Source organism: Aulonocara sp. 'chitande type north' Nkhata Bay, linkage group LG16, assembly GCF_057382095.1.
Source record: "Aulonocara sp. 'chitande type north' Nkhata Bay isolate Kocher_YH1m ecotype deep benthic linkage group LG16, A_spYH_male_GT1.1, whole genome shotgun sequence".
Taxonomy (NCBI): Eukaryota; Metazoa; Chordata; class Actinopteri; order Cichliformes; family Cichlidae; genus Aulonocara; species Aulonocara sp. 'chitande type north' Nkhata Bay.
The window spans coordinates 4,634,333-4,657,782 of record NC_141359.1 but is presented as its reverse complement, the minus strand read 5'-3'; the positions used below and the strand labels follow the sequence as shown (position 1 = coordinate 4,657,782).

Here is a 23,450-nt window from a genome sequence, read left to right as displayed (position 1 = left end):
CTAACATTGAAGTCATTCTTAACAATGACATGTGTGTTATCGTTTCTTCTGCCAGAATCAGTATTGATGAGTCAAAAGGAGTCATCGTCATCCTTGAGTTCATCGGTGATGATGAAGAAAGAAATCCATACAATGGAGGAGTCGTCTGCCTTTTCTTCTACTTCCCAGCAGGCAATGATGTCATCCATGACGGATTCCCGCTCCTTCAGCAGCATGGCAGCTGAAATGAAGTTTGAGACCATGTCCATGTCCAGCATGTCCTCCGTGTCATCTGAGGCATATGCCATGAGCTCCAGTAGCCTCATGGAGATGGCCTCCCACATGGAGGGATCACTTAGAGCTCTTGGTAAGATCATAAGACTCTTGGTAATCTGTAAAACTGTACTTAGCTTCCTTGCATCCACCAGCAACACAATTATCCTTCTTTTGAAATGAAACCTCATAAAGATGCTGAATTAAGCTCAATTAGCAAAACATGCTTTTTTGTCATAACATTTTTTTGTTTGTGTCTGTTGTGAAATTGTGTGCCTGCCTTACTCTAAATGAAAAAAAGGTTCTTGTTCTGTGCATATATCATGGGTTCCAGGTTCTGCTCCAAGGATTGAAGCTCTGCCAGAGGACATCAGCATTGAGCCTGGCAAAGTCCTGACAGTCGCCTGTGCCTTCTCTGGTGATGCCAGACACATTGAGTGGTCGCACGACGGCAAAAGGATTGAGTTGACTGCTGCCGGACGCTTCCATATTGAGACCACTGAGGACTTGACCACGCTCATTATCACTGGGGTGAAGAAGGAGGATGCTGGAAGCTACACCCTCAAACTGTCAAATGAGCTGGGATCTGATACAGCAACTGTTCACATTAGTATTCGATCGGTGTAAGGAAAAAAAAACAACTCTTCAAAACTTCCCCTTTTTCCTTTTCTCATGCGTTTTTATTTAATCAAGCAAAAGAATCTACTTGATAAAGATCTGGATTTCTGTTCTTGTAAATATGAACTATTTTTGTAACTATCTTGACATTAATTTTTGCCAAACTAGACTAAAGTCTAAAGGTGTTATAAAATGTACCATATTGGATAACTGTGACTTAGGATTTTTGATCCATTATTCTGTGACATGTACATAATGTATATAGCCGAATTTACCGGTTATGGGAAGTGTATGCATTGTTATTTATGACAATAATATTAACTAAAACAAAATGAAACTGTATATGGTTTAACAGGAGAAAGTTCCAACAGGAACGAATACTCTGTTAAACTAAGAAACTAAACTTTGTGCCTCAACGATAAGTTGAAGTCTTAAGATTGCCTCAACAGGTAGAGAGGCTCCCTGTTGATGTTAACTCAATCAGAGACAAAACTATGAATACACTGCTTTAGAGAGCAGTGCATTAGCATTGTGAAAGCAGTGTGAGATCCTGAATGCTGTTTGCATTTACCCTCATGTAAGCAGGATGACTGGACCTCGCACTCCGACTGATTCTGTCGTACTGCTATTTCACTGACGTGCTCAGAGTGCAAGCGGCCTGCACTCCCTGAGCACAAGTGTTTCTTTTATATTTTGTGCTCTGCATCTGGCAAACAACCACTGATGAGACTTTTCACTTGTACCACCAACCTGGCCAATCACTTTAAATAAGAGTCCCTCCTGTGCTTGTTTGCAGAAACAGAGCTGTCTCTCGGAGGTATGCAGTGTGTTTGTGTGCTAGTTTTTAGAAGTTCACCTGTCAGTCAAGGTGGGTGCGGCAAAGCAGATGTATGAAACCACCTACTGCTGCGTTCAACAACAAGTCCCACATGTCGCCCTGCAGTTTAAGGGTTTGATTGAAGTTTGAGTTGTAGTTTTGACTATTTTCGCACCCTCCTTGAGTCTTTCCTCCAGTTATTTCTTTAATAAAGCATGATTATCAGCACTACAGTATGTTTCTGCTGTGGTTATTCGTCACATTAAAACACATCGTTTAACACATTTAGGTTTCTATTTTCAGGAATTAACCTGTTATTCAGGGGCAAGTGTCTGAGTTATATGACATGTGGCTCAACAGCACACTGAGTAGGTGGCGAGGTAGGCTGCACGCAATGTGAGAAACAGAAGTGACTCCATCTGTAATTGTGACTTTTTGCTCAGTTTATGTGAGGATTTTTCTAACCATGAGAGCCACAGAAAATTGGGATTGTGGGTAGAACAAAGAACACAAAGAATCTGATCACTTTATAGTGGTTAGGTGAAGGAATCAGCTGAGCTGGCACTCTCTGGTGAGTTCTGGTGGTAAAATATTGACCATTATGTGCTGTGACAACCATGGGTAAATCCAGAGGTTCGAGGGCAATTCTAAGCTGGTGAATTAGTTGTTTGTCCAGACAGTTTTGTTCAGGCCTCAAATTATCATGCCCTATGTTGACAGAACGTTGAATGTGGGGAAGTTTTGACCCTGCCTGCCAGTTTCCCCATCTTTAATTATTGGGATGCAGGCTGGTGGCTAACCACAATATACGCAAATATAATCAGTTCCTCTGATGTTAAGTTAGCTCTCCCCAACTGCTTTGGCTCTTCAGTGTTAGCAGCTGGGGGACTGTAAAAAAACAACAACAACAAAAAGATGAGAAGAATCAACCACTGGAAGCAGAAATGGGGCTATAACTGGAAGTTGGTCGGGACTTGTAGTGTCTTTCCCTATGTATTGGCCAAAATGGCCAAAGTTATAATTTCCTCCAAGCTTTTAGGTTCATCACAGGTTGCCATTTGATCTTTCATGGTATCATTTAAGGTATTTTAAAATGTTCTGCTCTTTAGTTTTAGTTTCCATATTCACTGAGTTACTAGTTCTGTCACTAGCTGGCTAACATAGACTAATGTTAAGTCTATTAACTGCAACCACCAACCAGCCAGTCTAGAGAGTTCCACATTCTGTACCGGAACAAAGTTGTGTCTAAAAACTTTAAACACTTCTTAAATCCAGCTTCATAAGTGTTAAATCTATGACAGTTTTGTTTTACAGTGGGGCTCCATGGTGTAAATTAGCATTAATAGGTGTCTACTTTTCATATCTAATTTAAACTGTACCAAAGTGAAAGTGATCTCTCTTTTCATATCAAACAGTGTTCTGTCATAAAGCTTCCAGCCTGTGGAATGTGGATAAACCTCCACTCTTTTGATGAGAGAATGATGGGAGATTAGCTGGATAAGCTAACACTGGTTATGCTTTTAACTAATCAGTTAGGAGATGCACTTTATGTGGAAACAGGGCAAAACAGACATGCCTGTGTCATTATAACAGATAAGTTTTCTCCTGCAGTGTGGAAGAGTTTTCAATAACACCTTTGACACAGAAAGCATTGATGATGTAGAGGAATGTCAAATCCAATCTTTAAATAAATACATGTGGATCAGTTGCAGGCTCAACCACTACCACTTCTCTTTGAAATCTGACCAAATGTGCAAAGTTCAACCAGCTGTTTTGCTAATATATCATGTATTCATTTTTCATTAATATTTTTAATCCCCCTGTTGACAGTTAACCATGTCCCTTAGTCCTCACGACTTACCTATGATTTTTTTGCCTATATTTTAATATCCATCTGTCCACCCATCCACCTATTTTCTTAGGAGCAGAAGCACTTTTGTGATAAAAGATTAATCCTAATGTCCTAACAACCAAATGGAACCTCCCAACAAATATTTTAACACTGTACAATCATCGGGTGGCATTTTAAAAAAATTTCTAGTCCTAGAATTTTGAAAGCCGAACCAAAACTGTGACTATTAGGCCAACATACTGTTGAGGTAACTCTTCAGCATCTGTGAAGGTTCTCAGTCATCCAGGTCATTGTAGTCTGAGCTTGGAAAGAAAAGCATCTGGACTTCTTTAAGTTTCTTGAAGTTCCCCCGTCTAACATCACAATACAAGAAAAGAAGGCCGTTACATCCCTGAGCAAAGACTATAACATCACCATATCAACAAAAAGAAAGTTATCAGTTGCCTACAAGAACTTAAAAAGGATAAAGTCATTGACTGCTCAACATACCATCATCTATACGCTGTATTTTGTAAAATCTTCCAAAGATCCACAGTCCCACTCAGACCCATTGATAGCAGTATAAACTCAGCCACCTACAACATTTCCAAACACCTTGCCACCATCCTAGCGCCCCTTGTGGGGAACACTCCTCATTCTATCACCAACAAGGCCAAGAAAGGACATGCCATTGGAGGAAGTGGAAAGAATGGCTCTTGGCTCTTTCAAAGGGAGAGTACCCAGCTACTGGTACAGATATGTAGACGACACCTGGGTCAAAATCAAGACACAAGAAGTGGAATCCCTCACTGCTCACATCAATGCTGTGGATAAAAACAAAGTTCACCACGGAAGACACAAAGGATAACTGTTTGCTATTCCTGGACTGTGCTGTGCACAATGAGGAGAATGGAAACGTCAACACTGAAGTTTACCAGAAGCCCACACACATGGACCAGTACCACCTCTTTTACTCCCACCACCTTGCATCACTGGGCAGAAAATGTTCCCTCTAAGCCTGAAGGAAAAAAGAAGGAACACACACATGTAAAGGAAACGCTTATCTTAACGGTTATCTTAATTGGGCTTTCATCAAGTCAGCAAAGAGGCACAGAAAAGAAGATCAGACACCAGCGAGGGAGGAAAAGAAAGACAAACGCAACAACATTGTCATCCCCTATGTAGCCGGTGTTCAGAAAAACTCAGGAGAGTTTTCTCCAAGCACGACATCCCAGTTTACTTCAGACCCAGCAACACACTCAGACACAACCTGGTTCATCCCAAAGACAAAACTCCAAAACACAAACTTAACAATGTGGTGTTTGCTGTACAGTGCAGCGAGGAATGCTCAGACCTCTACATTGGAGAGACCAAACAGCCACTTCACAAGCGCATGGCACAACACAGAAGAGCCACCTCCACAGGACAAGACTCAGCAGTCCATCTGCATCTTAAGGATAAAGGTCACTCTTTGAGGATGCCAATGTTCACATTTTGGACAGAGAGGACAGATGGTTTGAAAGAGGAGTGAAAGAAGCATCTATGTCCACTGTGGGCGACCATCTTTGAACAGAGGGCGGGGCTTATGACACCAACTGTCTGCCATCTATAATCCAGTTTTTAAATTTCTTTTGTACCAACAACCCCTTTTATAAGGCAACAACATAGAATGGTTAATTTTCGTGGACAACCAGCATGAATCCTCCACTACTCTGAGGATTACCCACAATTCTTTGCCCTTCTTAGTCAATGTAGGGTGACATTTGTGACAGTAGGTGGTGCTATTGTCCCATTTAGTGGGATTAACTTGAACCTTTTTAAACTATGTGTTGCGGGAATTGCTGTCTTGTGTGTGACTGGGTGCAGTAAGGAGTGTATGTAATGTGTGTGTGAGCATGCGCGTGAAGGAAACGCGGGGAGCGAAAGAGGGAAAAGAGAGTGAGAGAGTGTGTCATGGGTAGAGGGCGACCGGGAGCAGCGTTCTAACGGGCTACAGGCTATGCAGTGTGTTTCCGAAGTGTGCAGTACTGTTATTAAAGCCTCATCTCTTCAGTACTCTCCGGTGCCTCGGCTGATTTCTGTCTGCCTCACTACTCCACAAAAGTGAAGGGAGTTAACCCCGAAGGAGGACAAACTTCGGCCCTGGAGGAAGCATCTCCCCTCGTGTCTCCCGACCACAGTCAGGGGAGTGACGGCGAGGAATGGTTAACACTGGCGACCACGAAGGGACCCTCTCACGTTGTTAAAGAAGTGGTGAGCACAGAGAAAAACCGACAGGCTAAAGCGGCTAACGATAAAGCCGAGTGACTGTAATTACAAGTGTATTAGCCCGCAGCTAAGCTAATTCGCGATGGCCGCTGCTCGCCATTCTCCCGAAAAGTACGGACTTGAGACCAATTACTCCAACCCGTTCATGTCGCTGACCAGTGTCTCCGAGGGTGCCGCGAGCATTAGGGAAGCTAACAGAGACAGAGCTGTGACTAAATGTGAATATATGAACCCATTCCTGTGTGCCGGAAGTTGTGCTAACACGCATGCTAATGGAGAGGGTGTATTCGCGCCGCCCGATGGTCCTGCCCAGCCGCAGTTTTCCCGCACTAATCCCTTCGTTGATGCTGAATGCCGCAGCTACGGCCGTGAGAGAAACACTGGCAGCAGCATGAACTATTATCCAGTCCCTACTCCCCAAATGAAAATCCACTTTCCAGACTCAAACCCATTTTCCTCCGCTCACATGGACAGTTTTGTACACAGCACACCGGCTCAATTTAACGCAATGTTAAATACACCCATGCAATGTATGCCTTCCAGTAGCCTTAATGAAGCCATAAGCTATGGGCAAACCACTGCACAGCATAAACCCCGCTCGAAACCAGGCAAGACCCGCTGTGTGCCCCGTCAGCCCCCATCTGACAGTGAAGAGGACAGTGATCCTAGAGAGAGAGTCCCCACCCTACGTCCGGGCCAATATGACGGCACCACACCGTGGAAGGAATTTCTGCACAGGTTTGAGAGCTGCGCTGAAGCTAACTATTGGTCAGAAAAAACAATGACAACTCAGCTTAAATTCTGCCTAGTTGGAGCAGCAGGGGCCATTATCCACAGAAATCCCCGCTCATCCAAATGGGATTACCGCCGCCTGGTGGACGAACTGGAAACTGCATATGGCGCTTCTTCTGACCATGCACCTGCTGTTGCTGTAGAACTGAGGCAGCGAGTGCGTAAACCTGGTGAGGCCCTGCATGTTTTCAGAGATGACATTTATGGGAAAGTGGCTGTTGCATATGGTAATAGAGCAAAGATTGAACAAGACTCTATAGCTGTTGAAGTTTTCACCAATGGGCTGGGTGATGCAGAAATAGTACAGAAGTTGCTAGAGAGGCACCCAGCCACACTCGCCTGTGCATACGAAATAGCCCACCGACACGAAACCACTAAAAGGGCTGCATCTTATGTAACCAGTGCCATGCAGCAAGGAGCCCGTAACGCAGCTGAACGCCGGCCCCGAGCTGCCGTCGTCAGAGAAAAAGACAAAGATGAGACTGTTGCGGAGCATGAGCATGCACCTGCAGCTAGCCCCTCACCGAATCGTTTTGCCCCACACACACCCTCGACAACACCGAACAATCACAGAAACTTTAAAAGGAGTGGGGTTCGCTGCCATAACTGTCAAGGTTGGGGCCATGTCCAAAAGCAGTGCCCTTCCCCTCACAAAACCACCAAGGCCTTAACACTGAACAGTAGCCCTTGGGACAGCCCAAAACCCACTGTACTCCACCTTAAGTGCCAAAGCCAAGAAATGAGTATCCCCATGCGCCTCTACGAAGTGGAGGTATGTGCTGTTTTGGACAGTGGAGCCCGGAGGAGCGTGCTGCCGCTGCCCTACTACAACTCCATCCACCCAGACGTGAGACCACCACTACAGCCCTCAGTTGTTGAGACCTTGCTTGGTGTGGGACCTGGGGACGTGCCGGTGTTGGTGAAGCCCAGATACCTGTCAATATCAACAATCGACAGGTGGATGTTGATTTCTTGGTGGCAGATATAGCAGGAAATGAGGTGCTGCTTGGGCATCCCTTCCTCACTCAAGCTGAAGCACGTCTTGATTTCGGCAAATGCCGCATCATCCTTTTCAGTGAAGAGGTGCTCTACTACCAAACCGAAGCCAGTACAAAGTCACACGCAGTGAGAATAGCTAGAACTGTGGTGGTGGAACCGGGGCAAGAGTATATGGTGAAAGGAAACGTGCATCCTGGTGCAGCAGCTCGAGGTGACATGATGCTTAGTCCCACCAAAGGTTTTGTTGAGAAGCACAAAGTACTTATCGCCAGAGTCCTAGTCAACGCACAGCCTTCTAAAGCTGTCCCACTTCGCCTTTTTAACCATGGCAATAAAGCAGTAACAATTAAGGCGGGATCCATTGCCGGGCTCCTCCAGCCAGCTGACGCCGTGGAACCCTCCATGGTCTTTCCAGCTGCAGACTCTCTGACCAGCCCGCCTGTGGTTCCTCTGCACCTGCAGGAGCTCTCTGCCCAGAGCTCCACAGACCTCAATGACTATGAACAGCTCCAACTGAAACGCTTGCTTTGCACTTATGGACATGTGTTTTCTACAGGGCCTGCTGACCTGGGCCGAACCAGCCTGGTGCAGCATGACATCATAACCCGTCCTGGTGCCCCAGTCAAACAAAATCCGCGAAGAATGGCAGGGGAAAAGCAGCAAAATGCTGATCAGCAGATCTACAACAGTCTACAGAGCGGTCTCGCCCAACGCAGCTGCAGCAGCTGGGCCTTGCCCATCGTTATGGTGCGTAAGAAAGATGGGACATACCGTCTCTGCATTGACTACAGGGCTCTCAACGACCGCACCATAACAGACGCCTACCCGCTGCCCCGCATCCAGGACACGCTGGACACACTCTCAACTGCCAGATGGTTCAGCACATTAGACCTCGCATCTGGCTACTGGCAGGTTGAGCTGACGCCTAGAGCACGCAGGGCCGCCACTTTCTGCACTAGGACAGGCCTCTTTGAGTGGAACGTCATGCCATTTGGACTATGCAATGCCCCGGCAACGTTCCAGCGGCTGATGGACCGCGTCCTGGCTGGTATGCAGTGGGAGACCTGCCTGGTCTACTTAGACGACATCATCGTGCTGGCTAAGGACGTGTCGGGGATGCTGCAACGGCTTGGCCAGGTATTCTATAGACTTCAACAAGCTAACTTGAAACTGAAACCTGCCAAATGCTGCCTCTTTCGCCGCGAAGTTGCTTATCTTGGCCATGTGGTATCGGAGCATGGTGTGGCTACTAGAGATGGACCGATCCGATATTACGTATCGGTATCGGTCCGATACTGACCTAAATTACTGGATCGGATATCGGAGAAAAATAAAAAATGTAATCCGATCCATTAAATATCACGAAAGCACCTCACAAAACTTGCAACACGCCGTAACTCACCTCAGAACGTTAGCACGTCGGAGCAGTGTGGTCACGTGATAGAGCGGCTGTGGCATGCGGGACCTGTCGGTGGTCTGGATAGCATGTGGAGCTTCGCTAGCAACCCGGCATTTCATCTCCGACAAAGTTATCCCGAGAGAAGTAAAGCAAGTGTGTAAGTCCATCTCTGAATGTTTGTAAAGCATTCCTGCATTAATCTTAACAAGCGACTGCCTCTCACTCTCCGGCTGCTACTTCAATCGTGAAACTGCTTAACGATCAGCTGATCGGCTTTTCTGTCGCAAGTCCGTGTCTTTGGTTTGCTTTTGGCCCACTTTGCACCAGAAAGAGGAAACCAGTGGCTGAACAACAGCAGCACGTTTAAGCTTGATAAGCTGTTGTTAGAATTTATTTAATATTACTTTCTACACCAGGATCTTTTTCTACGTAGCTGACGCTGGTAACTGTGCAGGGGCGGATCTAGCAAAGTTTAGCCAGGGGGGCCGATAGGGCATGAACAGGGAAAAGGGGGCACAAAGACATACTTTTCTTTCTTATTCTCATTTAAAATGTCGAGCTTTTAATAAATAATTACCTGACACCCAAAGTTTTAATTTGATGTAAAATGAATAGAAGTCAATTACTGTATATAGTGACTATTAAGTCTAATATATATACCCTAGTAAGCTATAGTACTTTTTACTTTGGGAAGGTACCATCTGTGCAGTCTGCAATTTTGTTGAAGAAAGATGTTGAATCTATTTAATATTTCTTGAAAAATAATTGATTTCTGTGTATTTTTTTCACACTTCATCAAATTAAGGTTGATTACGTCGATTGAGCATCATAAGGTGGAGCGTGAGGGGTGGTTCCCTATTTTTTATTTATTTATTTTTGTTGTTGCTGGGAGTTGGAACCCTATTAGTTAGGTTGCTTAATATTTACGCTAAGTACTCTTTAAAATACCAGAATAGTGAGGATGGTGTAGGTTTAAGTTTATTAGATTGATCAGTATTGCTGAACTATGAAATATTTTTTTTGTATACAGGTATAACAGAATAGCTTTAGTGTAGTTGTTGTTTTAAACTTGAGTATGAACTTGCAGACTTGCAAAATGCAGCAAGATATTTTAAAAAACAGTTTTGTTGATTAAAAAACATTATATCGGATTCATATCGGTATCGGCAGATATCCAAATTTATGATATCGGTATCGGTATCGGACATAAAAAAGTGGTATCGTGCCATCTCTAGTGGCTACCGACCCCAGCAAAGTTCAAAAGGTTCAGATGTGGCCCACACCTACGTCCATCCAGGAGGTCAGACACTTCATCGGCCTGGCCTCATATTACCGCCGGTTTGTGAAAGATTTTGCCTCTATAGCCGAACCCCTGCACAACCTGACCAAGAAGAATGCACATTTTCAGTGGCATGCTGAGCACCAAGCAGCTTTCGACAAGCTGAAGTGTCGACTCACCTCTGCCCCTGTTCTTGGCTATCCACTTGACCATGGAGAAATGACACTAGACACTGATGCCAGCGACACTGGCATCGGCGCGGTGCTGTCACAGGTGCAACAGGGCGTGGAACGTGTGCTGGGATATGGCAGTCGTAAGCTATCAAGAACTGAACAAAACTACTGCACCACACGACGTGAACTACTAGCCGTCGTGGATTTCACGTCCCATTTTTATGGGCAGAAGTCTGTGCCATCAGAAACTGAATTTGAATAAGTTAAATTTGAAATTGAATTGCTTAGATTGAATCTGAATTGTAACTTGAATAAATGCTTTTGAAAACTGAATTTGAATTAGTCTAATTTGAAATTGAATTTATGGTTTGAAAATGATCATCACTAAATTGAAATTGAATTTTATATTTTGAAAATGAATTGATTTGCTTTGAAACTGCATTTTATCCTTTAAAAATTCAGCTCTCGAATAATTTCGGTTTCACTTCTCACCATTCAATTTCAGTTCCAAAATTCAGTTTTTTGGAACTTACATCCGGTTCCGGTTCAAGCGCAGATTAATAGAACTACGTTTTACTAGCTGACCGAAATTGTTACCGACGGGAATCTACAGCGTCTTGAGCTGAATTAAGACTTCAGAAGTCATTCGTCATGTCGAATGACCAGTGGATAAACTCTCAGGTTGGTAATAAATGTATTACATGTATAAGAACAAGCGTCATGTTAACAAATGATAGCCGTAAGGTAACTTTTATGCTTATTGTAGCTGTTAGCTAAAAACGCTAATTTAGCATAGTTTGCCCTGGATTCAGCTTTGACAAATATGATCGACTGTTTCTAGTAGAATTCCAAAGTTGTCATCTTGGACCCTCTCAGAGTACCCCCTCTGTATGCTTGCAGAGACCCCTACAGTAGGGAAACATGCAAAACGGTGTCCAAACCTTTGTGTTTTAGCTTTATTTATGTCTTACACAGCATCCCAACTCTTTAGCTAACTTAATAACTTTAGCTAAAGTGAATAGTTAGTCTAATTCATTAGTGCAGCATTACTGGATCACCTCCCCATACGGTAAAAAAATATATTTTGAAATATATTTTGAAATATATTTCAAAATATACAAAAATTGGCCAAAAAATATATGCGCTAAAATACATTTCAAAATATATTTATATATTTTGAAATGTATTTTAGCGCATATATTTTTTGGCCAATTTTTGTATATTTTGAAATGTATTTCAAAATATATTTTTTGAAATACATTTCAAAATATATAAATATATTTTGAAATGTATTTTAGCGCATATATTTTTTGGCCAATTTTTGTATATTTTGAAATATATTTCAAAATATAATTGAAAATTAATTAAAAATCTTTCAAAAATATATTTTACCCTTCATATATTTCAGTCGAAGAAAACACATTCACATGTAACAACTGAAAATCTTTATTTGATATCTAAAACAAACACAGCATATAAATCAAGCTAGGAACATACATTATACAACTTTATTTTCATAACATTCTTAAAAATTGTAAAATTTTTAAAAAATAAAAATTATATATATATATATATATATATATATATATATATATATATATATATATATATATACACACACACACACACACACACACACACACACACACACACACACACACACATATATATATATACATACATTTTACTATACAAAATGCAACTGCAACAAACACTTATAAGTAACGATACTGTGAATTTGATGTGAACTGCTATTAACACAATAAAAATGTGATCACTCAAAGATGTTTACTGATCAATAACAAGCAGAGGAATACACACACACACATATATATATAGATATATATATGTGGGTGTGTACGAACATAAAACATATTTAAAATGTAACTTTTTTTTTCTTTTCCAACAGTCTGAGTTCCCCCAGCTTTGAATTGACTGCAATCCCCAAAGCCCCTCTGGATACATTGGGGAACCTCTTCCTTACCGCCACTGTAACAAACAAAAGTCACAGTTCTAGTACTTTTATCAGAGTTAAAATAAAAACATGATTTAAATTAGCTAGCTTCATTTAGCAAACAGATATTTCCGTTTATAGAGATACAGATATATTTTCCACATAATTTTACCTTTTTTTTCCCCCTCGATGGAAAGTCTATCCAGTTCACATTACAGTAATACTAACACCCCTTTTGGTCATCTATCCTTACTCTCCATCATTCAATCTGTTGACCTTCTTTGTCTGAGTCCAACCACTTCAATGCTTCATCACCTATCTGTGCAATTTTTATTGTTGCAAAGTGAGTTACTTGTGCAGTATGCAATTTTAGATACACAGTCTTCACTTACTATATATGGCTGTCATGGTTTCTTTATCAAGGGCAGTTCTTCGCTCTGCGCCGATGTCTGTTTTGCTGTGTCCTCCTATAAAAAGCATTAACATTTGAGTGTCTGGCTAGTTAAATTTCCAAAAATCTGATCTTTGTTCATCTAAACATTTGAACTACAATATTATGCTTTTTGGTAAAGAAACTGGTGACAGAGAAGTAGGCTTTTTAAAGTACTATTAGCTAACCATTTGAACTGACTTTCAAAGCTGATTACCTTTTAAATTGCTGTGGATCAAAACCTCCAGTGGGAAGGCGGCCATTAGAAGAACACGCACCATTGAACCTGAAAATAACAAAAACAAACAAAAAACAGAACAATATATAGATACTGTTTATATAGGGTAATAAATCTCTTCTGAAGCAATATAGTTCATTTTGGGTGAAAAACAAAACATTCCTCTAAAATATATATACTGACATCAGCAATCAACATCATGATTGTAATTATTTCCTTTTTAGTACATCTACTGCTGTTTGCATGTGTCAAGCACTACGACTGTATCTATGCATATAAATTCACCATATATATCCAGCAAAAATGTTTTGTTATAGTCAAAAGGAAAACAAACAAAGGCATTCAATCAGAGGTGAGAAATTAATTGGGAATATGAATTATAGGTGAACTATTCTTTACCTACTAGCAATCAAGCTTCTTTAACCAAGAAGCTTGAAATATTTGAATGTAAAATAAAATAAATAAATAAATAATAATAAAAATAACATGATGTAATTAAAATGCACAACTTACATTAAGGAAATCTGCATTTGTATCCACAGGCTAAAAGTAAAACAGTAAATGTGTTAGTGATAGTACAGGTATTTGTAAAAAAAAAAAAAAAAAGAGGCAGTAACTGTGACGCTTCTAGTGGGATGCTAAATGCAGAGATTTATATTTACAGTATAATACTGCATGTACGGGTAACTGTGTTGTGAACTGTAACTGAATATTAGAGAATCTCAGAGAAATTAAATGTATTTATTTTTTGAATTTATCAATCATAAAACCGTCTGTTTTGAAGGCCTGTTACGATAGCGACTTTTTGTTGGTCGGTATATTGCCCCATAAACAATTGCGACAAGTTATGTCATTGTCATTTTAAGACCATTTTATGTCTTTGAATGTATAATCATAATATAACACCATAATAATGCAAGATCTACACACTTTCAATTGACAAACCAACATCTAATTCTTAAAGTATTTAGGGTCAATGTCTAAGCAGTAGTATTGGTCTGAATGACAACAAACATAACTAGTGTTTTGGAAAATCTGTTAGAAAACAGTTATTTCAATAATTATGATTAGCATGTGACACAGACACCGCATAAAAAACTACAACAACAAATACTTACTTTAGGAGGATGGGGGAGGGCAGCATGAGGTTGAGACTTTGACATCTGTAAAAAACAAATTCATGTATTACAAACAAGTCACTTAAAAATACATTAATGTGGCAGACTGTTCCCTGTTCAGATGCAGTGTATAAGTACAATCAGGGCTGTCACAACAATGGGGTGGGGCCAAGTGGCTGCAACCCTAGGTACAATGTGCAGGTATATATAATTACATATAATATATGTGAATAAAGCAAGAATCTGTTTAGGTTAGTCACTGTGCTGACTGATGCTTGCTAGGTTTATATGATTGCAAACTGCACAAAAACAACAACAGCAACAACATTAATGACAATGACAAACAAAATTACTTACATTTATGTAAATCTCACATTAGGAAGATCTGCATTCGATTTCATGGGCTGAAATAAATAGGCAGAAACATTACTGCTAAAAAAATAAAAAACAAAAACTCTAAAAAGCCTAAAAATGACTTAAAAAGCAAGGAAATGTGGAACATTGTAATTAGCGAACATTAATAAAGCATAACTGTTCTTTGTTTCTAACCTTGGTAAGTACTCTGTAGCCAGAAGGAGAGGTAGGATTTCTGTGAAAGCCAAATTAAATGTGAATAGGCTTTGATAGTTATTGAGAAGGCAGAATAATAAGAAAAGGCAAAAGTACGTCACAATATAATTAATTAAGTTACATATTTTGATTACCAAATTATGGAAGCGTGGAGCTGCCACCCAGGCAAAAGAAAAATAGAGCTGTATCACGTTATGACGTGAAATGTTTATTGTTCTAACATTATGCTTTTCATGTTTGTATAATATAATATCACGTTATTATAATATACATAATTGTCACGTTCGCACAATATTGTACGGACGTGATAATTATGTACATTTTTCGTACAATGTTGTTCAAACATGTTGTTCAAACATGATAGTATATTGTTAGAACGATAAACTTTTCACGTTATAACGTGATATACTTATATTTCTCTTTTGCCTGGGTGGCAGCTCTACGCTTCCGTTCCAAATACACGAGAATAAAGTAATATTATATGGGAAAAGGCACCTGCTAGCTTGATGATGGAGGCTTCTTAGACTGGCCACCCGCCTTGGCTTCTTGTCGCCACTCCACGAAATAAAGGTCCGTTTCCTCCATGCCGGCTAATTATTCATCCTCATTAAAATCTCGTATATGTTCAGTTGGCAGAATTGAGAATTTTACATCTTCCAACCACTTAATTAACGCGAACATAATCGGCTTGTTTCTTCCCGTCTCCTGTATCCGGCCGTTCCTCTCGCTGTCAGATTTCGCGCCTCAGAGACGTCGTTATTTTTCAAAAAAAAAAAAGAAGAAAGAAAGAAAGAAAGAAAGAAACAGCAACAACTACTAAAGAGAGTTTTTGCACGTTCATTGCACATTTGTGGGAATGTTTAAATATTTAATTTTTATTAATTACTTTTCATTATATCTTTATTTTTTAAACCACCGTGGCAGTGCGCATGCGCATACACTCCTGCACGCAAAGGGCTTTGGAGTTGACGTAATGTCGCAATGCATTGTGGGAGCGCAGCACCATCTTGGCAGGTCACGAATCAAAACAAGATTGCTACGAACCATTCTGAAACGTAGCTCAAAAGAAAATGACGGTATAGAGACAGATTCTGTCCAGATGCAAAGAGACGGTACTTGATTGTTGAAATGTGGACCCGTATGAAATATAGCCGTGGAGTAGAAACCCTGAAGACCAAACCGCTATTGACTTAGCATGATCTACTCTCATACCTTGTCTGTGGAGTCAGAGCATACACGGCGCACCAATTTCGCAATTATAAATCTCTGGAGGCGCACATCCAATTCACCAAGGACTGGGTACAAGATTTGGCTATTTTTAAGCCTCCACGTTGTGAGTACGCCGTCATTCAAGCAAAGGTAAGTCAGCTTGAGTACTGCGAGTAAAATGCGTTTGATTCCCCCCAGCATTCAAATTAGTGCTAGCAAAAATTCATTCGTGAGGGGGAAATTACAGTGAGAACATGTAGAGGCTCTGTTAGAGGGATAACATAGTGAGTTCAGTGCATTGATGTGACATTGTCCTGAAGGATTTAGTTATTCTTTATGGTTAAAGAAATTGCCCTAATTAATTCATATTTATTATAAATAATCCTAATTACACATCTTGCTTCCTTGTTTGTGTCCTGTGTCACTAAAAATACATTCTGTTTTAGTTTTATACATTGATTAATGACCTGCAGAATCTGCTTGTCATATTAGGTGTCCATAGTTGTCACTTAAAGTCGAACTTTATGTTTTCTCCCTCTTGAAAGTGATTACATCCTTGCATTACATACTTTAGATTCATTTTTTGCTGATAGGTTTCTAAAAAGAAACATGCAGATTTAGAATATAACATGCAGCGTTCTATAGATGGATACATAAAAACACTTTATTTGTTACATTTATGATAAATGGATTTGAAAGTAAATAAAACACATTTGTGTCGGACTTGGCTTATTAAAGTTCTTGTCTTTAAATGAACTTTGTCTGTGTGTGTGTTTTAGGTCCTGCACTCTTAAAGACTGAATTGCAGCATTGCAGCCACAGGTCATTGTGAGCATCACAGGGAAGGTTGAAGCCGCCCACTGCAGCTGTATGGCTAGAGTCGTGGAGACTTGCAGCCATGTCACTGCTCTTCTGTTTAATGTAGAAGCAACAGTGAGGATCTGTGGCACAAGGACTGTTACAGATGAACCTGCATACTGGGTTTTGCTGGGTAATATGACCAAGATACAGCCAGAGGTTGGCCATAAGATAGACTTCTCCTCTTCAGCTGCCCAAAAAAAAGGTTCTTGATCAAAACATAAACAGACCATTCGTTGTGACAGGTAAAAGAAGCCATCCTCAAAAAAGAAAGGTTCCACCTGCTACTGTGGAGGAGTTGGATCAACTGATGGGACAATATTTTTCCAAGCATAGTTCTGTTCTGAATAACCCATAATGTTTTAATTTAGGGGGCCATGTAAATACTTTGCATTTACTGAATATGTACTTACTAAATACCACTGTTCAAAAGTTGAATAAAGAAACAAAGAAATGTTTGCCTATTTTTAATTAAAAGCACTTTGTCGAACATCACATCAGTTACAATGTAGAAAAAATGTTATGTATAGTTTACAAATGACAAAATGTTCACATAAAATCATGACAGCATTTGTATAATATCACCCACTACTAGCATTCTGTAATTTACTGTCTCTTTTGAAAACTTATCACTACATAAACAGCACAAGACTTAAAAGTATTTAACAAGAGCATTTTTCCCTGGTTTTACTACCACACTGGGGCACATGTTCACCAAAACGCAGCAAACCTTTGCCATCTTATCCAGGAAGGTCACCTTTTTACCCTCACATGGAAGAAGTAATCTGATTGGCATGGTGGTATGTAGCATGTAGTTTGAAGCAGGGATTTCGTAGTGCCCCATGTGTAGTGTTGGAACCCAGTCAGGATTTGTTTCATTCATTTCATAGGCTGGTTTGTTGCAATAATGCCAAATAATTAGCAACTCTATAAATAGAAGGTAGTTCTGCATGTTTGTTCTAAGTTTGTGCTATTGAAAATAAAATTAACAGGCTATAAATAATAATATGAACTTATTTAGAACTTACCTGAATGAAAATACTGGAGCACACCAACAGATATCTGTGGCTGGTAGAGAACTGAATATCAGCTCGTCTCGCAGCTGCTATCCAGGCTAGACGCCTTCTTTTGGTAACATCCAACACATAAGCTCCCTCATGATGTTTCCAGGTGAGGAAACAATGAAAAGAGAGCCTGTTTTCAAGCTTATTCCTTTGTCGGTAGTGCAATCTAACATTACAACCGACCACACAGCAAGCATTTGTTTGGCCTGCTAATATGGCGCCTTGACCAAAAATCCTGGCTACGCCCCATCCCGTAAGATCACGCTCCAGAGCCCTATTAACGTACGGATCTAGAAAGAAGACGCTGCATTTTTAACTCTGAGGGAGGTGGAGAATGAGCCTATTTCCAAAACAGTGGAGTGTGTTCCTTTAAGTACTAAATTGTATATATTGTCAAAAACTAAAGTGTACATAGCAGTTGTTGTATCTTGTTTACTGTATCACTGACAGATAATTTCAAAGTCAATGAACGCTACATTATAGTGAGATATTGTGTAATGTGAAATACTGTAAGCAAATGAATAAACAACCTAATTCGTGATAGACCTTTGACTCTGTTTTGTTTGAATCCAACTGTTTGCAGATGTGCATAAAACATGTTACTTTTAGTATTGTTATCATTATCATCATTATTGCACTAAATATATTTTAAATAAAGGATACTTTGATATACATTCTACTGTAAGGTTGGAAATGTATTTTCTTCACTCTGAAATATGTTTTGAAATGTATTTTGGTTTGAAAGAAATATATTTTCAATTTCAAAAATATATTTTTTTGGAGCATCACAAATACAAAATATATTTACCATATATTTGAAATATATTTTGGCCAGGAAAAATGTATTTTTTTAAAAACGCTAATTTAGCATAGTTTGCCCTGGATTCAGCTTTGACAAATATGATCGACTGTTTCTAGTAGAATTCCAAAGTTGTCATCTTGGACCCTCTCAGAGTACCCCCTCTGTATGCTTGCAGAGACCCCTACAGTAGGGAAACATGCAAAACGGTGTCCAAACCTTTGTGTTTTAGCTTTATTTATGTCTTACACAGCATCCCAACTCTTTAGCTAACTTAATAACTTTAGCTAAAGTGAATAGTTAGTCTAATTCATTAGTGCAGCATTACTGGATCACCTCTGTTTGAAGTGGTATAATGTGATATACAAATATCACTGAAACAGCAAACTTTGTAAATAAGCAAACAACACTTCTCATTCTCTAAACGTTTGGCCACAGCTGTAGATTACACTATCAGTACTTGTTCACTCTTGACAATAATTACATTTCTAAATTCTCTTTGTGCATTTACAGGTAAACAATATCTAATATTTTATCTAAATGACTGCTTTGTCTTTGAAAAGGGTGAAGAGCCTGAGGCCGGTGACAGTCCAGTTCTACTCTAAGTACATCCTTACAGTGGCTCACAGGACAAGGCCACATTCCTGTCCTGCCAGAAGAGAAGAGAAACTTCAGAGTCTTCATGCAGTTCAACCACACCTGTCATATTCCATATGACAGGGGTCTCAAACTCCAGTCCTCAAGGGTCAAAGTGTCATGCAACTTTTCCATGCCCTCGAGGACTGGAGTTTGAGACCCCTGCCGTATGGTGTTCATGCTGTTTTCCACCCCACAGTTACAGCATGTCTGACTGCCTGTTCAGCATATGCAAAAATATATGATGAGTGCATGTGATGACTAAGGCCTTCCATTACGGTGTTTGTCATCACATGTCACAGACATCTGGATGATCATTTGGAATAAACAAAACTAAAAACTTGTTACTTCATCTTTTATCTTTATTATTATTATTGTTCTTATTTTACATTTTTCATTGTTAGGCATTGGGTTTATTTGTACTAGTCCTTTCCAACTTCTTTCCCTCTTCCATGTTACTGTGTCAGCTTGTCAGCATCTATTTGGGTTTGGAAGTGGAACAGAAAGTAAGGAAATCCAAAGTGCCATTAAAACCAGGAGAGGTTCTTATATTTCAGAAGAAGGGATTAATTCAAAAGAAATGACCTCAATGCCATATTTTATTTAGGAACCCTAGAGAGCACTTTGCAAAATAACACATTCTTATAATTTCACCCTCAGATGAGCCAAGCTACGACTGTCAGGGAAGGTGATGTAGGTACAGAGCATATGAGAGTGGTTAAGTTAATGTCTCTTGTCTAGATGAAGGCACAAGAGGGATCAATGGCAAGGCGTAGAGATTCAGTATCTTCAGTCTTCAGTGGACACTCCATTTCTGGCACAAAACACCTGTAAAAGATGGTCGATTTAGGAGGTGACCCGACAACTTCAGCCTGTCAAACATAGTAATGGAGCAGTATGCTTTAAAAAAAAATCTAATTAAGCATGCACTCAGTACCCTAAGAATTATTATGGTAGTTAAACACTGATAGTTGTATATCATATTATATCACTTCAAACAGAGGTGACCCAGTAATGCTGCACTAATGAATTAGACTAACTATTCACTTTAGCTAAAGTTATTAAGTTAGCTAAAGAGTTGGGATGCTGTGTAAGACATAAATAAAGCTAAAACACAAAAGTTTGGACACCGTTTTGCATGTTTCCCTACTGTAGGGGTCTCTGCAAGCATACAGAGGGGGTACTCTGAGAGGGTCTAAGATGACAACTTAGGAATTCTACTAGAAACAGTCGATCATATTTGTTGTCAAAGCTGAATCCAGGGCAAACTATGCTAAATTAGCGTTTTTAGCTAACAGCTACAATAAGCATAAAAGTTACCTTACGGCTATCATTTGTTAACATGACGCTTGTTCTTATACATGTAATACATTTATTACCAACCTGAGAGTTTATCCGCTGGTCATTCGACATGACGAATGACTTCTGAAGTCTTAATTCAGCTCAAGACGCTGTAGATTCCCGTCAGTAACACTTTCGGTCAGCTAGTAAAACGTAGTTCTATTAATCTGCGCTTGAACCGGAACCGGATGTAAGTTCCAAAAAACTGAATTTTGGAACTGAAATTGAATTGTAGAACTGAAATTGAATGGTGAGAAGTGAAACTGAAATTATTCGAGAGCTGAATTTTTAAAGGATAAAATGCAGTTTCAAAGCAAATCAATTCATTTTCAAAATATAAAATTCAATTTCAATTTAGTGATGATCATTTTCAAACCATAAATTCAATTTCAAATTAGACTAATTCAAATTCAGTTTTCAAAAGCATTTATTCAAGTTACAATTCAGATTCAATCTAAGCAATTCAAATTAACATTTAACTTATTCAAATTCAGTTTCTGATGGCACAGATTTCTGCCCATACATTTTCGCCAGTACCTCCTTGGACGGCCTTTCAAAGTGCGCACAGACCACAGCAGTCTACGGTGGCTAACAAAAATGAAAGAGCCAGAGGGACAATTAGCTCGATGGCTCGAGAAGCTTGCCGAGTACAACTTTGAGATCATCCACCATCCAGGTCGAGTGCACACCAATGCTGATAGCCTCTCCAGAAGACCCTGTCGCCAGTCCTGTCCATGCAGAGTGCAGGACCCCCCCAAGCATCTCGGGGGGACCAGTCATCAGGCAGTTCAATGCGAGTTGGACTCTGACACCAGCTCCCTGTTGCTGAGTCCGGTGAGGGTGGAGGGACAACCGGCTACTACAGCGGTGTGTCTAGTGGGGGTAAGTCATAACACCACCACACCAGAAACAAAGACTTTAGACCAAACTGCTCTTACAAAGTCAGACATTTCATGTCAAAACACTCCTATCAACACAGACATCTCAGAACAGACAATTCACACTAGAACAGACATATCACACCAGAACATGTCCACTAATACACACACTGTAAAGCTGACCGAGAAAGTATATGTGGCTAAAACCCTTGATACTGAAGATTCATTCATTCATTCTTTATTTATTTGTCACATGTAGTTATAGCTAGTACAACATACAGTGAAATGTTTTTCCTGGCTAAAAAATACTCCCCCCGACTGTGAGAAACATACTAGAAAAACTTTTACCTAAACTAAGAGAAAGGAAAAAACTATAAAAAATATACATATTTACATAAGTACAAATGTATATAATATGATAAGATAAGATAAGATACTGCTTCTCTGTTTCATGGCTGGACCATGGGGAAGCTGAGCCAAGCCCAGGACGCTGATGCAGACATTGCACCCATACGCGCCTGGATGGAGGCCAGCAGTGAGCGCCCCCCATGGACTATCGTTTCACCATGCAGCCCAGCCACTAAGACATACTGGGCTCAATGGAAACGGCTCTACCTCAGAGATGGAGTTCTGGTCCGTCGCTTCTACTGCCTTGACGAGACCCAGTTCTATCCCCAAATCGTACTGCCACGCAAGCTACAACCAGAAGTGATGGGCCAGATGCATGAAGGGCCAGTGGGTGGACATTTTGGTGTCGAGCGGACTGTGGCCAGACTACGAACCCGATTCTATTGGTATCACATGAGGGAAGACGTCGCTCTTTGGTGCCGTACTTGTACCAGCTGTGCATCCAGGGCCCGACCCCAGAAGACACCGCAAGCTCCGATGGGAACTGTCCGGGTAGGAGCCCCAATGGAGCGCGTTGCGCTGAACATTATGGGACCACTGAATGAGACAGAGCGCAGAAACCGATATGTGCTTGTGATACAAGACTACTTTACAAAGTGGACTGAAGCCTTTCCTATCCCAGATGAACGGGTTGCAACCGTTGCCGAGGTCGTTGCATCTGAGTGGGTGTGCCGCTACGGGATACCTCAAGCACTACACAGTGACCAGGGACGCAATTTTGAATCTGATGTGTTCCAAGGGGTGTGCAGTTTGTTTGGCATAGATAAGACTCATACCACGCCATTCCAACCCCAGTCAGATGGCCAGGTTGAACGTTTCAATGCCACTCTCCAGAAGATCCTGGCCTCCACAGCAGAGCGTTGTCATTGGGACTGGGACCTGATGATCCCGTACGCTGTTATGGCCTACAGGGCGACCAAACACAGTGCTACAGGTTTCACCCCGAACTTCATGATGTTTGGCCGAGAACTGAGTGAGCCAGTGGACCTTGTCGCAGGTCTACCTCCTGATCCAGGCAACCAACCCTCAGTTCCAGAGTATGTGCAGCAAATGCGTGAGCGGCTGGAGCTGGCCCACCTCATCGCCAGGGAAGCCCTGGGTGAGTCAGTCAAGCGCGCAAAAAGGCAATATGACAAGAACTGTTGCCACACACAGTATAAGACTGGAGATCCTGTGTGGTATCTCATCAAAGGAACACGTCACGTCAAGAACAAGGTCAGAAAGTTCCTCCCATCGTATGAAGGACCATTCTTTGTCCTGGGACAATTGGATGACCTAGTTTATCGGATCCAGAAGAACCCAAGGTCTAAAGTGAAAGTTGTCCACCATGACCAGCTAAAGCATTATCGCTGCCGCGAGCCACTGGACAATACCTGGGTCCTTGATCAGGCTCATCAGTGGTCCCCTACAGAGGTCCCACCACCAGCTTTAGAAGATGACCCAGCAGACCGTGATCTGGGTCTGCACAGTCTGTTCTCTACTGCAACTGGCAATGGCCCCAGCTCCTCTCAGCCTTCTG

General features: G+C 40.9%; 1 protein-coding gene and 2 long non-coding RNA genes across 4 annotated transcripts in view; 2 read left to right on the top strand and 1 right to left on the bottom strand.

The window, feature by feature from the left end:
• LOC147310850 (titin-like) overlaps positions 1–879 on the top strand; it is a 216,913-nt gene extending 216,034 nt beyond the window's left edge. Inside the window, exons 244-245 of the mRNA XM_086267493.1 lie at positions 56–346; positions 587–879. Coding sequence (XP_086123619.1) covers positions 56–346; positions 587–879 — 584 coding nt within the window. The remainder of the gene's footprint in view (positions 1–55; positions 347–586) is intronic.
• Positions 880–12,047: 11,168 nt separating this feature from the next.
• On the bottom strand, positions 12,048–15,529 carry LOC147310849 (uncharacterized). 2 transcript variants are annotated; one of them, XR_015125319.1, is made up of 6 exons: positions 15,234–15,529; positions 14,169–14,757; positions 13,564–13,593; positions 13,030–13,098; positions 12,775–12,849; positions 12,048–12,417 (listed from the first exon to the last, which is right to left on the bottom strand). It is a non-coding gene; the product is annotated as an uncharacterized LOC147310849 (long non-coding RNA). The 2 variants fall into 2 exon arrangements; XR_015125318.1 differs by having other exon boundaries at positions 14,169–15,529.
• On the top strand, positions 14,031–17,259 carry LOC147310848 (uncharacterized). Its single transcript, XR_015125320.1, has 2 exons — positions 14,031–16,097; positions 16,727–17,259. It is a non-coding gene; the product is annotated as an uncharacterized LOC147310848 (long non-coding RNA).
• Positions 17,260–23,450: the final 6,191 nt, after the last annotated feature.